This window comes from Acomys minous (genome assembly GCF_964271855.1).
Source record: "Acomys minous genome assembly, chromosome: 12".
Lineage (NCBI taxonomy): Eukaryota > Metazoa > Chordata > Mammalia > Rodentia > Muridae > Acomys > Acomys minous.
The window spans coordinates 88779616-88794265 of NC_140493.1; the positions used below are offsets into that span (position 1 = coordinate 88779616).

General features: G+C 42.9%; 1 protein-coding gene across 2 annotated transcripts in view; it reads left to right on the top strand.

Annotated features, from left to right (window-relative positions):
• Nucleotides 1–14650, top strand: part of SKAP1 (src kinase associated phosphoprotein 1) — a 293558-nt gene that overhangs the window by 19333 nt on the left and 259575 nt on the right. For both annotated transcript variants that reach the window (XM_084749211.1, XM_084749210.1), the window contains exon 2: nucleotides 5405–5510. In XM_084749211.1, coding sequence (XP_084605337.1) covers nucleotides 5405–5510 — 106 coding nt within the window. The remainder of the gene's footprint in view (nucleotides 1–5404; nucleotides 5511–14650) is intronic.

The window sequence follows — 14650 nt, forward strand, 5'->3', positions numbered from 1 at the left end:
ACAGACAGAGACAGAGAGAGAGACAGAGAGAGAGACAGAGAGAGACAGAGACAGAGAGAGACAGAGACAGAGACAGAGAAAGAAAAAGAGACAGAGACAGAGACAGAGAGGTGGGTGGGAGATGCAACAGTCAGATGGCCTCAAGCATTGGAAGCTCAGTTACTGTTTATAATTGTTATGTCTCCCAGTGACACAGCCCTTTTGTCCTTTTGAAATAGCCTTCTTTATCTCTGATATTTTCCCCTTTCTTGAGATATACTTTGCCTGACATTAATGCAGTAAATCTATCTCCCTGGTGCTTTCTGTCCGTATTTTCTATTGTTTCCCATTCTTTTACTTTTAGGCTATTTCTGTGTTTTTTTTTATCTTAAAGTGTGTTTCTTGTAGACAGCATATAATTGAGTCTGGGGTTTTTTAATATAATATTTTTATTCATTCCTTGAGAGCCTTGTAATTCATGCAATTATTATTATTATTATTTTTTTTATCACATTCACTTCCCTCTCCAGCCTCTCTCAGATGCCCTGCTACGTCCCATTCAACTTCATGTCTTCTTAACCCACGGAGACCAATTTATACACTGATGGGTGGTGAAGCCATCCTCTGGATCCCAGTTAATCTCCCAGGGACCACACCCCTAAAAGAAGGTTGACTCTTCTTCCATCCAAAGCCATCAACTAGGGCTGGGTGTGGGTCTGACCCTCCCCATCCATGCTGCAATATTGACTAGCTTGGTCTTGAGCAGCTACTGTGAGCTCCTGAGGGCAAGGGTCCCCGTCATGTTCAGAAGACACAGTTTCATCCTGTGGCTCTTACAGTCTTTTTTTTTTTTTTTTTTTTTTTTTTTTGGTCTTCTTTTCACAATGTTTCCTGAGTTTTGAGGGGAGGGCAGTGTGACACAAATGTCCATTTAATTCCTGAGAACCCCAGAGACACCTGTTTCTGCACTTTGGCTGTGACTCTCTAACTGTTGTTGTCTGTACCAAAAAAACCCAACCAAACAAACAAAACAAAACAAACCAACCAACACAAAAAAACAAAAACAAAAACAAAAAACTTCTCTGATAAGGTCTGCGAGCTGCACTCATATGTGGATATAGAGATTTGTTTAGAAGGCATATGCCCGTTTAGTAAGATTACAGAAGACTCACCCCCTAGGACCTATGATGCTCCCTAGCCAAAGGCTTTTGGTTAGTTAGATTTTTGTACCAGGCATGAGTTTCCTCCTATGGAACAGGCCTTAAATCTAGTCAAAAAGTGGTTCGTTACCTATCATATTCACGCCACTATTGTACCACAGACACATCTTGCCAGGCTGGTCATCAATGTAGCTCTCAGGCTGCACAGTTGGTAAACCCTTCGGATACTATGAAAAGTAGCCAGCAAGGAGGAAGCTTCCAGAACAGAACCAGCTTGATTTCTCCAAACCCTGCGATCAAAGTGTGTGATGTCTTTGACTGTAGGGTCCAACCGTCAAGTTCTGGTGGGCAACTACCAGCAAAGGCAACAGGGTGCGTTATTTTGGAGGTCTTTGGGACACCCATGTCCCCCACACCCAACAGCTTGATGGGAGCTAATCCATACCTGGCACTGGGCTTTTTATTTGGCAACTTATGACTTATGGGAAGCACACCATTCCCCCATGTAGGATTATTCCATATTGTCTCTCTCTCCTCACTGCCCCCAACCCTCATATGCCCCACCCCACCCCCACATATGTGTGTCTGCTTTAAAGGAAGATTGTTATTTCTCTCTGCTTTTAAATTAGATTAGTTTGTTGGGGGGGTTTTAACTATTGTTACCGCTGTACTTAAGCTTTATTTTGTTACTTGTTTTCCAGTTGCCACTTTTTGTTTAAACTTGTCTGTAAAATCTGAGTCAAGGTGCAGCATTGAAGGTATAGTGGTGAGCAGAGCTGCCTCCCTAAAGTCTTAGTCAAGTGCCTTTTTAGCATTCACATAACTTTCTTTTCAATGTGTCTATTTTTAAAAAAAACAAGGATTCCTGATTCAGCTTGTTAAGTGAGCTCCAACAAGTCTCCTTTGTGATTTTACCCATAATAATCCATTTAGACTTAAGATTGGATTGCTAATAGGGTTTCATTTACTGTTCTCACCCTCTGTGCTATTGTGATATTATTTTTTTAAGACAAAAAATTTTTTGCTTGCATGTATGTAATAAACTGTGCAGAGCATTGTTGTCACCTGTGCGTAAAACTGCCCATTGTCTTTTGAGAAAATTAAGTATGAGACTGTTTCAAGTGGACCCATGTTTTCTGTTTTTTGTTTTTTAATTTTTTCCCCTGTGGCACTCCTGAAGTGCTCTTTCTCTCTGGTGTCACTTGTCTTCAGCAAGCGAACTAATTCCCTTCAGGTTTCCTTCCGTGCAGCTTTCCTAGCAAAATAGTTTTCAGTTTTCATTGATCTCAAAATTGTCTTTCTTTTGCCTTCATCTTTTGATGGCTGCTGTCACCGGATATAGAATTTGGAGATGACCAGGCCTTTTATTTATTTTTTATTTTTTTTTCCTTTCAGTACTCTAAAGTGTCATTCTAGAGTCTTCTTACCACCATTATTTTTTGATGAAAATTCAAGTCTCATTCTCATCATTGTTCTATGGCATGTGATGGGTCATTTTCTCTGGCTGCTTTGAAAATTTTCTCTTTATCTTCGCTTTTCAGCAGTTTGACTGTAATGTGCCTAGATTTACTTTTCTTTGTTTTGTCTTGTTCTGAGGATTGAACTCAGTGTCTTGTGTATGCTAAGCATGCATTCTTCCACTGAGCCATACACTGGCCTGGAAATTTACTTTTTTTTTTTTTTGTCAGCAACTGTCTCACTGAGATTTTAAATGGCATTTTTCTTTTATGGTGCCCTTTTTTTAAAAATAGCCTTTTAAAGGGGTAAACATACAAATAAAAAAATCAGAGGTTCTTGAAACCAACTTTATAAAATGTCTCATTGCAGAGCTGGAGAGACGGCTCAGTGTTTACAAGAATATACACTGTTCTTGCAAAAGCTTGAGTTGGCCTCCAGCTCTGGGTAGATCGGACACCTCTGGCCTCCACAGGCGCTTGCACTTGCATGCATACACATGTGCACATGATTAAAACTAATAAAAATATTTTAAGGTATTTGTCTCTTAAAATTTTCCCTTCCCCCTTCCCCAGTTCCTCTCTCTCTTTTCAACAAGGTCTCTCAGTGTCCTGGGGTTCACCCCTTAGACTCCCCCTGGCTGGCCAGCAAGTCCAAGCAATCCTTTTGTGTTCACATCCCCAGAATTGGGCTTACAAGTTAGAGGCCAGTGTGCTCAGCTTTTTTTTTTTTTTTTAATATTGGTTGGGGGCTCAAACGCAGGTTTTCATGCTTGTGTGATAAGCATCTTACCTACTGAACTATCCCTCCAGTCTTTGCAAACTCATTCTTAAGAAATTATTTTAAATTATATTCGAAACAGATTTTCCTAACTTTATTTCTGAATTGGTCACTGCTGATGTGGTTGAAGCTAGTACTGTGGCTCAGGAATAGAATTCTTGCCCAGCACATGCAAGACCTTAGGTTTGATTCTGAGCACAGAAAAACAAACTTCTATATCTAAAAACCAATGTCAAAATGCAGTTGATTCCTGAATACCGTCCTTATACCTTATAACATGTATTTTCAGCTAACCTTAGGGCTTTCTGCATATAAGATCACACCAGACACAAACAGAGATGGTTTTTCTTTATTCTTCCCAATATAGGTATTTAAACTTCATTTTCTTGTCTAATCGCCCTGGCTAGCATCACTAAGACAATACCGAGTATAAGTGGTGGCAGCCCCCATCCCCCATCGCTGTTTGTGATCTTTCTTTAGAAGAGGGAAGGAAGCATTCAATCTTTCACCATTAAGTCCAAGGTTAGCTATGGGATTAAAAACAAACAAACACACAATTTTGTTGTGTGGGGTGTCACACTTAGCCAGCAGGCTACGCTCGTGAAGTACACTTCGAGCCCCTAGTAGTTGGGTTTATGTAGGGGCTGTTTGTCGTGCTGAGGAAGTTTCCTTCTTTTCCTGGTTATATTGAGTGTTTTTATCACGAGGCACCGCTGGATTTTGTCAAATGCTTTTCCTGTAGCTCTTGAGACGATTGTGTGTTTTTGTCCTTCTATTAACGTGATGTGCTGCATTACTGGTGCTTCAGATGCCACTTTTTTTTTTTTTTTTTGCCTGTTAATTCAACTTCCCATTTTCTTGTTCTTTAGCATTCAGAGCCCCCCCTCCCCAGGAGCCCATTAAATGACATCTACAATCGATGTGATTCAGGGCTTAGATGCTGATGGTAATTCTTTATGAAAATTTCAATCTCTGGGGCTTTGAATATCATCAGAGGTCCTGGTGACAGTTACCTAGCACTGTTTTGTTTGATGTAACTGAATAGCATGAGGGCGAAACAAATGCTTAGATGTTTTTACGTAACCCAACTGTGTAAGTACATCACATTATTTTGGTGGTACATGTGGTGCAGTTTCATATTGTAGCTACAATTTTTTTTGGGGGGGGGAGGCAGAGACTTTGAACTATATTATTAATATGCTTTTTAGGGATGATAAACATATTATGAAGAATAAAGTATGTAGCTCATATTCCTGGCAATTGTAATTGCTATCAATGTATTTTTGTCTTCGAGAATTTGTGTACCTTCAAGTTTCCTCCTTCCCCGTAACAAGATTTGTTTCGTAGTATGTGTTTCCATCATGCCCCTAGTTTATAATACACATTCACATTAATTGCAATTTCCCTCTGTTGGATGCATTTTTCTTTTCCGTGTGGGCTCCTTCACTTGGTTGCCTTGTCATTTTCATTGATGACCTGTCTCCTAGTTAATGTTTCTCCTCGGAATGCCTGCCCTTTTTGTTCTTGATTTTTTCTGGATGAGCTCTATTTTTTTATTTCAGCTACAGTTACTGGGGCTTCTCTTCTTCTCTTATTGGCCTGTGACCTTCTGTGACTTACTTATGCTATTTGCATGTTTCTCAAGTTGACAATCCATCCTCTGCCATCAGTGACCGTCAAGTATGTTAGGCCTCGTTTAAAAAAAAAAATGGTTTTGAAAACAGCTATCTCTTGTGGTGGATGCATGCACCAACTTCCCCTAAATTCACAGCAAGGCCTTTGGATATTTAGAACTTGTCCTTTATAGAGATGCTGGACATTTTAGTTATTCTGTATTATGGCAAGCTATTCCTAATACAAATTTAGCATCTCTACAGTTATTAAGTATATGATTCTTTTAGTCCGGTGATGCTCACTCCGTTCAGCCGCAAACGTCTACAAGAGGAACAGCATTCATTTCTTGAGCTTTCAGATTTTTTTTTTCTCCTCCACCACCCTTCTTCTGTTGACTGCCTTTTCTTTTCCTTTAGATACTGAAGACTTTCTGGCTGAAGGCTTGCAGAATGAGACCCTCAGTGCCGGGGCCCAGGACCAGAGAGACCACATTCTCCGGGGCTTCCAGCAAATCAAATCCAGGTTTGTATCAGCCAGCCTCATTGCGCTTTTCCAGGAAATATCTCCTTTACCAGACTGTAAGTTAGTGACAGCAGCAGCACGCACCTGCCACAGGGTCTCATCCTTGGGCAGAAATGTGTGAACTGATTTGGAGGTAGGTAAAGATGCTGAAGTGTACCAACCTAAACCACGCATCAGGCTGATTTTGGTTGGGATTTTACGTTAGCCTTTCTTGAGCATCTCTGTGCCTAACAATGGCAGAAGCATAACAGTGAAATCAAGACATTTATACTCGTTTCAGGTAACTAATGAGAAGGTGTTAGGGAGTAGAAGATGATTTTCATGGTTTTGGGCGCCGACTCTACTTTCACATCTCCCTTCTGCAATAGAAAAGTTAGAATCAGGCCTGGTTAGCCAATTCTTTGACTGCACTGGTATGTATCAGCCCCGGCCTCCGTAGGAACATTGTGCTCATTAACTTTTTAAGATAAGGAGCTCTAATCTCATTTGCACGTTTTAGAATGGGAACAGCTAATAGATGCTGGGAACACACGCATCGAAATTTGCTTCACAATCGGTTTCCTGACCTGACTTTTCATGAAGATGGCCACTGAGTGAGCATCTAACGCTTCTCTCCTCTGCTACCTGGGTGACGCTCTGATTCAGAACGCTTGGCCCTCAGCTCCCAGTGAGCATCTGCAGGGCTAGAGCTGGGACTTCATCTGCGAGGCCGATCATTCTTAGTTTCTACTTTCAAAACCGGTGGAAACTTCTTAGATGTGGGGAAATCTCTCCTTCGGCAGGGCACAGCCGGAGTCTACTCCCTGCAGGAACGTGAGAGACCCTCACGAGGTGCCCCTGCTGGATCTTAATCGACCTTTCCTGCTGGCTAATTAAGCATCACTTTTACTCAGCAACTGGGGACTGTGTAATTATCAGCCTGGGTTGCCCTGAATAATTGAAACAAGCAGAATGCTGAAGATGGGTACTTTTTTCTCTTTTCTTTCTTTCCTTTCTCTCTCTCTCTCTCTCTCTCTCTGTAAAAGTGGGAATATCTAATTTTTGGTAGGCTGTGGTGAAGTGTTGAAATCCAACTCTTGCCCAGCATCACTTCATTAGTGGATAAGTTTAGGCTTAGTTACGCACACGGAGGCTTAGTTAATGACCCATAGATTTTCTTTATTTTCATGAGCTCGCCTCTGTATTACCATAAGGATCGTATAAAGACTAAAAGTGGAATTTTAAATTCTATTACAGAGAGAGGGAAGCCATGAATATAATGGGGAACATAGTTGTTCTGTTGATGTAAAATATGTGATATGGGGCTCAAATACAGTTTTGTCTATTTATGTAGACAAATATAAATATGTCTTCATATTTATATTACAGCATTAGGAAAGACATGTTTTGACGTTAAATGGGCAGTGGAAAGAGCATTTGTGACCATTCTACTGTCAATTTCATTTCGCTTCCTTTCTTTAAGAAATATTTTCTGTGTTTGTGTATTTGGCCTGCGTGTATGCCTTTGGAGCACATGTTTGCCTGGTGCTTACAGCAGTGAGAAGGCGGCACTGGGTCCCTCGGAACTGGAGTTATAGACAGTTGTGGGCGGTTATGTGAATGCTGGGAACCAGATCTGGGTCTTCTAGAAGAACAGCCAGTGCTCTTAAGGAGCCCCCCGATATTACTTCTCAATCTTCTTTTGAAAGACACACACACACACACATGTGTGCACACATGTGCGCACACACATACACACATACACGCACACACATACACACACATGCACACACACTCACGCCTGTGCACACACACACACACACACACGCATGCACGTACAGCCTCACCCCTCATGGAATAAAGAACACGGTTTGTGGGTTCAACACTTGAAAATAATCAGCAGACGCCTTTAGGAAACATCGTCTGTAGGTCGCCGACGAGAACTTTCTGTCCGTTGATTTGTTGCTATTTAGATTTTCATAGTTATCACATGGCCAAAGAAACGAGGACTCAGAGGTTGGGTACCACACACACACACACACACAAAATGGAGCAAGGGAGCGTTCCTCTAACCACATCTTGGAGGTCGCCTTCCACCCACCTTTTCAATCACAGTGTCGTTAGTGGAACCCTATTTTCCTGAGTCTCCTTCAGCCATGTCACCTCCACTGTCCTATCTGTGCCTGACCAATATTAGACGCTTTTATGTGTTAAGACCAACTGGTTTCAAAGTACCGAAATTTTGCACAAAATGCCAGCATTTACTTCTATGGTATGATGTACAAGTAAGTGTGAAAAAAGTGTCAGAAATCATCAAATCATATGAGATAGTTATACCTAAGAAATTCCGGAGCGACGGAAGCATCGTTGGAGATTGTTTGCACATGTTTCATCTATAGCTACAGTAAAGCATATGTATTCACACATATTCCAACTTTTGTTTCATGGCTTAGGTTCCTTGACTTCAGTGTTGTACGGCTGGGGAGCCAAAAAAAAAAAAAAATGGCCCTGCTGTGAGTCTTGGTAAACCGTGAGCCTTGGTCCTGACTTTTAAGGGCTGGCTCAGAGTTCAGTGGTGCTTTCTTTCCACGGCTGTGGAACTGCTTGAATTGGAGCACGTGACTCCACCACTACCGGTGGGATGTACCGTTTGCCACCTTCCTGTTGTCCGGGATGACTGACCGACCACAGGAAACGAAAGTTGCGTTGAGTCAGCAGTGTCCCCGACATGCTCACTAGTCCGTGAGCATCCCTAGCACAGCTCTTGGCTCACTTCCTAGACTCGCGAACAGCGGCAGAAATAAGGCCTCTGTATCTTCACCTGCATCGTTGTGGCTTGAAAGTGCGTCGAGGAAGGATAATGTTCTTCACGTATGACCATGGACGGCAGTTTCTACGATTCCGGGGAATTCCGGTATTTGATGTCCCGAGTTAATGGCTTTCGTTGCTGTGGTTGCTGTCCTTCAGGCCAAGTTCTCTTCACCTCGAGACTAACAGCTTCCTCGGCCAGGCTCTCACTGAGCAGGCTTGGGAGGAAAGCGGGCGAAGGCGCCTCCCTGCTGTAAGGTAGTGTCACGGCAGGATTAGCTCCAGATGTGAGACATCTGGCATGAAGCCTACACAATTTCCACGCTCAGAAACTTGATGACGTACCTACGCATTTGGAGGAAACAGTAGGGCTTTTCTTCCGCGTTTGATCCAGGGGAGGCCATCTGCCAGCAATAATACACCGACAGTGAAGGAAGGGATGAAAAACAGAAGACTTTTTTTTTTTTTATCATCGCGATAGAGATAAATCCTCTCTTGATGACCCTTTTGAGGACTCCTCCTTGCTGGAAATGAAGGCCAGAGCCAGCGGAACCAAACACGGTGTATTGCTTCCTTCTGTGAAACCTAATAATACGGAAGGGATTCCAACATGAGACAAGTGGATTTATAAGATGTTTAAATGGGATAAAAATAAAATAACTTTGTCTAACAGGTTTATGGCCCAAACTCCACAAAACTCAGGACATTTAAAATATAGCCAGAGAACCTATCCATAACAGGTTTCATTGTGGGTGGCTAGCCCACAAGATACACTATTCTCGAAAATCTCATAGAAAGAATTTAGATTTTCTTTGGGAATTTTAGGGTTTGGATTTTTTTTTTTTTTTTTTTTTTTGCATAACATGAATTTAGTTTGAAAATTAGATTAAATCTGACAATATCTGTAACTTTGTATCACAAAAAGGGGCAAGCGTTAGTCTGGCGAAGAAGCAAGGCTTTTAAGGAGTCCGCTGTAAATGCTGTTGCCATTAATTGCATAGCTTTAACTTATTGGATTAAGTATGGGTTGTTGAGCTTATAAACGCCACAAACAAAACACATTCAAATAAAGGATTTTTGCTTTTATCAGGAAAACTAAGCAAGGCGTGGTGGGGCACACCTGTAATCCCAGCACTCAAGGAGGCAGAAGCAGGCCTCTGTGTGAGTTGCAAGATAGCCTGGTCTACAAAGCAAGTACAGGACAGCCAAGACTACACAAGATAAACTGTCTGGAAAAAACAAACCAAAACAGAAGAGCCTAATGTTTAATGTGCTATTTGGACAGTTGTGTATTCACAAGTTTAAAGATTTGCTTGCATCTCTCTTCCTTTTAATTCATTCTGCAGTGTGTGTGTGTGTGTGTGTGTGTGTGTGTGTGTGTGTGTGTTTGTGATATTTGCCTGTATGTATATCTGTGTGCCACTTTCATGCAGAGGCCAGAAGAGGGCATCATATCCCTGGGACTGCAGTTACAGACAGGTGTGAGCCGCCCTGTGGGTGCTGGGAATAGAACCTGGGTCCTCCAGAGGAGCAGCCAGTGTTCTTAACCACTGGGCTGTCTCTCCCGTGCCCAGTTCTGCTATTTATCATGGAGTTTGAGTGCCGGCGAAGGCAAAACACGAGTGCAAGATGCTTATGTGATCTGTTTACATTTAAATATGTCTGAAAGGCTCGAACATAGTAGAAATAATTTGAACACAATACATTTGTTAGTTGGATGAGAAAGCATACGCCTGTAATCTTAGCCCTGTGAGGCCAAGGCACAGGACCATCATGGACTATACAGTTGTAGAGTCTCTCTCTCTCTCTCTCTCTCTCATTCTCTCTTTCACAATAAAAACCAACCCCAAATCAAAACAAACACATATACCTCTAGAAACCAAAGAGAATTTCTTCTTTTTTCACTTTCACTGTTCTTTTCTGTTTAGAAGGGAGGGAGGGAGGGAGCAATGCCCCGGTGAGATGCTCAGTGGGTAGGTGCAGGTGCTCCGCCCCAAGCCTGACACCCTGCACTAAATTCCTGGGACCCATACAGCGGAAGGAGAGGACTGCCTCTCCAGTGTCATCCTGTGGCCTTTACGCGACAGACACGTACACAAAGTAAACATGTAAATAAAGAACTGTAATTCTTTAATAAAACTTCAAAAGAAAGGAAGGAAGGTGGAAGGCGGGTTTGGGAGTGCAGCTCAGTGGTAGAGTATTGGCCCAACTTTCGTGAGGCCCTGGGTTCTGTCACCAACAGCACAGATAATACACACAAAAAGAAAAGGCTACAGCAGCTTGTCTGATAGGTTAGTTCCCTGTCAAGTGTCGTCTGTCATCCAGTGAGTGTGTTTGGAGATGTCCCAGTGGGGCTAAGGACTGGCGGGGGGGCAGGGGGGGGAGGAGGGGGGCCGGCTGGTGTCTGCTTCTGTGGGACTGAGGGTTACTGCACTCACAGTCTGGAATGCTCGCAGGTGAGACTGACGCCATTTCGCCTCCCACTGGCTTCTTGGCCTAAATTGAGGGGGATTTGCTGGTGATGCCTATTCTTGTACAGAAGAGCTTCTGTCTGTTCAAAGCAACCTTGATGAGCAAGTTCTCGGTGTTAGTTTTTTTTTTTAAAACAGTGTTTATTTTATTTATTTCTTCATTTGTGGGACATATTTGAGTCCAGCTCCAAGATTAAATTACCCCATTTCTTTTCTTTTGCATGGGGCTGCACTGATGGTATCTGTAAGAAGAAGCTTTTCCCTTTGGGCATCTCATAAAATAAATATTTTATACGAGTAATTCAGAGATGTAATAATATTTTCATATTTTCCATGCTAAGTAGCAAGATTAAAACAGTGTAGATGAAGAGATTTGTTTCTTTTTATTGCCTTATTTATTTGTGTGTGTGCATGTGTATGTGTGTGTGTGTGCATGTGTGTATGCGTGCCGTGTGTGCGTGTGTGTATATATGTGTGTGTGTGTCTGTGTGTGTGTGTCATGTTGTGCCACAGTGTGCGTGTAGAGGCCAAAGGACAATCTATGGAGTAAATTCTCTCCTTCTACCATGTGGCTCTTAGGGATCAAGCTCAAACAATCAGACCTTTTTTAAGTTTTAGTTTTTGTTTTTCAAGATACGATTTCTCTGTGTAGCCCTGGCTGTCCTGGAATTCACTCTGTAGACCAAGCTGACCTCAATCTCAGAGGTCCACCTGCCTCTGCCTTCCAAGAGCTGGGATTAAAGGTGTGTACCACCACTGCCCAGCCAGACTTTCTTTTTTTAAAGAAAATGTTATCTATCTATCTATTTTAAGGTTGGGACCTTTCACAAACTTGCATGTCATCTGTGGTCACAGGATCCATGCTAATTTTATTCCAATTTTAGTACATGTGCTGCTGAGCTGGCTATTATTATTATTATTACTACTACTACTACTACTAATCAAAGAGGCAGGGTCACATGTGGCTCAGGCTGGCCTTGAAGTTGCTATGTAATTGAGGATGACCTTGAATTTCTGATCCTTCTGTGTCTACCTCCCAAGTGCTAGGCTTACAGGCACAAGCCACATCTCCTGTTTTACGCAGTGCTGGGGCTTGAACCCAGGGTTTCCTGCATGAGCACACCACATCCCCACCCCCCACCTAGATCTAAGGCATTCTCTTTAAACTTTCGATTTGGAAAGATTGAAAATGTTTTCTTGGGCAATATTTCTATAGGTAATAGTGAACAGGGTCCTTAGTAGCTCTGAGTAAATACCCTGTAATAAAACTGTGCTCCTGATCTTTTAATTTTGTGTCTTTGAGATTTTAGGCTGAAGTTCAGGAAAAGGTACTTTCAGTTTTCCCCAGCGCTGAGCTCCTTAAGCGGAAAAAAATGTGTTTTAACAAGAATAAAAAGGGGAAAGGGACATGAAAGCAACAGAGGTGGCGGGCACAAGAGGAGAGTTGTGATTGGGAAGGATAAAAAGGTGCCGGCTGGGTGGGGCACACCTCTAATCCCAGTCCTAGGGAGGCAAAGGCAGACGGGGAAGCCACGGTTCGAAGCCAACCTTAGCTACGTGGTGATCCCCAGATCATGGAGAGAAGTTGAGGCAAGAGGATAGCTTGAGCCAGGTGTTCGAGGCCCACTTGGCCAACATCAGAAAAACCCATCTCAGAGAGAGAGGGGATGAGGAAAGGGAAAGGAAGGAAAAATGGGAGAGAGGGGGAAGGGATTTCACAATGCAGCACAGGCACCAGGCAGGTGATGGCTTGTGCCCATCAGGTGGGCCAAGCCATTAGAATCTCTTCAATAAGCTGAACGCTGCCTTTTAGCTAATGAGTTAGGTCTCTGAGATTTGCTTCTCCCCACCCCCCTCACTAGAAACTGAGTCTTCATTATCACCCAGGGACATTCCTATTATCTACTTGGTGTGGATTTGTCTTTGTCTCAGAAAATCCTCAGTGTCAAATTTTTTTAATGCCTGAAGCCTTCCTATTGTCTGTACTCGGAGCTTCTTAATCCGTACATTGTGTGGAAAGATCATTTGTATGAAAGCGCTGTCTTCATTTCAGGACCGGTTGCTTTGCCCTTGGTTTAAGTCGCATTAGGTCCCCAAGCTAGTCTTTTGTCCCAGAGTTGTGCTGTGTTTTTCTGCTTATCAAAGGCCAGTGGGGTGGGGTGGAGGTGTGTGTGGGGGGGGGGGTGCGGAGGGAAATGCCTCTCTACTCTGCTCATTTGTTTGTGGGTTTCCAGGAACCTTGTGGCTTGGAGCCTTCCTGGTTGTGGTTTTCTGTAAGTTGCATGCTTCCCTTATTTCTGGGTGAGACCCAGCCTGGAACCACTTTCTGTGTTGCAGGGAGACTGGAGCAGAGGGGAGGGAAGTGCCAGAGAGCTCAGGGTCAACGGACAGGAGCCAGGCTCTTTGTTCAGATGTTGTGCCTATAACCTTGAGCCAATGAAATCTCTAGAAGGTTCTGACGAAGAACAACCGTAGCTTCCTTTCTAGACGGCCTGTCGGAATGGAATCTTTGTTGTTGTTATAAAAACAAATGCTATGAAAACGCAAGCATTATTATTATTATTGGGGACAAAAATGAGTTTTAAAAACAAAGCAAGCATCGCGAGCCAAACCTTGAAACCTAGTTGATTTCTTTTATGATGTCACTATGGTTTTGTTTTTTCCAAGTCTGAAAAATGATTCAGGAAAAGTCCATTTCTTGGGATTTCCTTGGGTTTCATGATTCTGTTTAAAATGGGTTGAGCCTAACATGGAGGTTTATCACGGCACCACGCAGATCGTTTCTTTCTCTCTTTCTGTGAGCTCTGTTCTCCCACTATGGAGCCTCATCTCGTCTCCTGAAGTGCAGCGCTAGCAGGCCTGATAATGAACCTGGTCCTTATCACGCTTAGCAAAGGGCTCCGAGAAGACGGGGAAAATCAATCCCACAGGAGCCCGTGCGCGCTCATATCCATATTTAACCCCCCCCCCCGTGCATTTAAAATGGAAATGAGCTATCTCAGAGCTTCGGGTTTTTGATTTACACGAGATGTCACCACCTCCTTGGCAATGGGGATGTTTTACAGACCGACCGCTGACCCAGTTGGGAAGAACTCAGCCCCAGGGCTGATGTCATTTCTTCATATTTCTTTCAAAGTGCTCAGCACTGGTTTGCAATGGCTTTGATTTTTCCAGGCTTCAAAGGGTGCCCCTTTCCAGAGCCAAAGTTCGGAAGGGGGGGGGGGGAAATATCAGTTTAAGAGAAGAGCCTACCAAGGAACAGCCTTCCTTGTCTGCAGCTGGATTAGTCAGGTGACTAATAGGGGTGTTTACAAGGCAGTGGTACTACGGTCTTGCAAAGCAAGGGAGCTCTAATACGAGGCTAGTGCCATATGCTATGGAATCTGTACTTGGAGTGACCCAGTCAATTCAGCTTCCAATATTTTTGCTGGGGACACACTGTGGCCACTGTGAGATGAATAACTAAACTTTTAAACTCCAGCTCCCTCTTGACTCTGTGAGCCTTGTGAAGGTTTGTTGTTGTTGGTTTTTTTTTTTTACTATAATTTACCAAAAAAAAAAAAAAACCCATTTGTGCTCACATGCCCTCCAATTAGCTATTTCTCTAATTAACGAGTGACTCGTTTGCGAATCCTGCCCTAACCACAAGGCCCGTTTTACATTTTTGTGAATTGGGACTTATCATGTCTACCGAGCGCTTTGTGTTTTTGTTGATGAGGGACCCGACGCCCAAGACATTACTCAACGTAGCGGAATTAATAAAAGATTAAGATGTAGAATTCCCGATGTCTAATTGGTTTAATTTACTCAGCTAAATCATTAAAAATGAAATGGCATCTTTCAAAAGATTATTGGTTCAAAAGAATTATCGACAATTGCTGA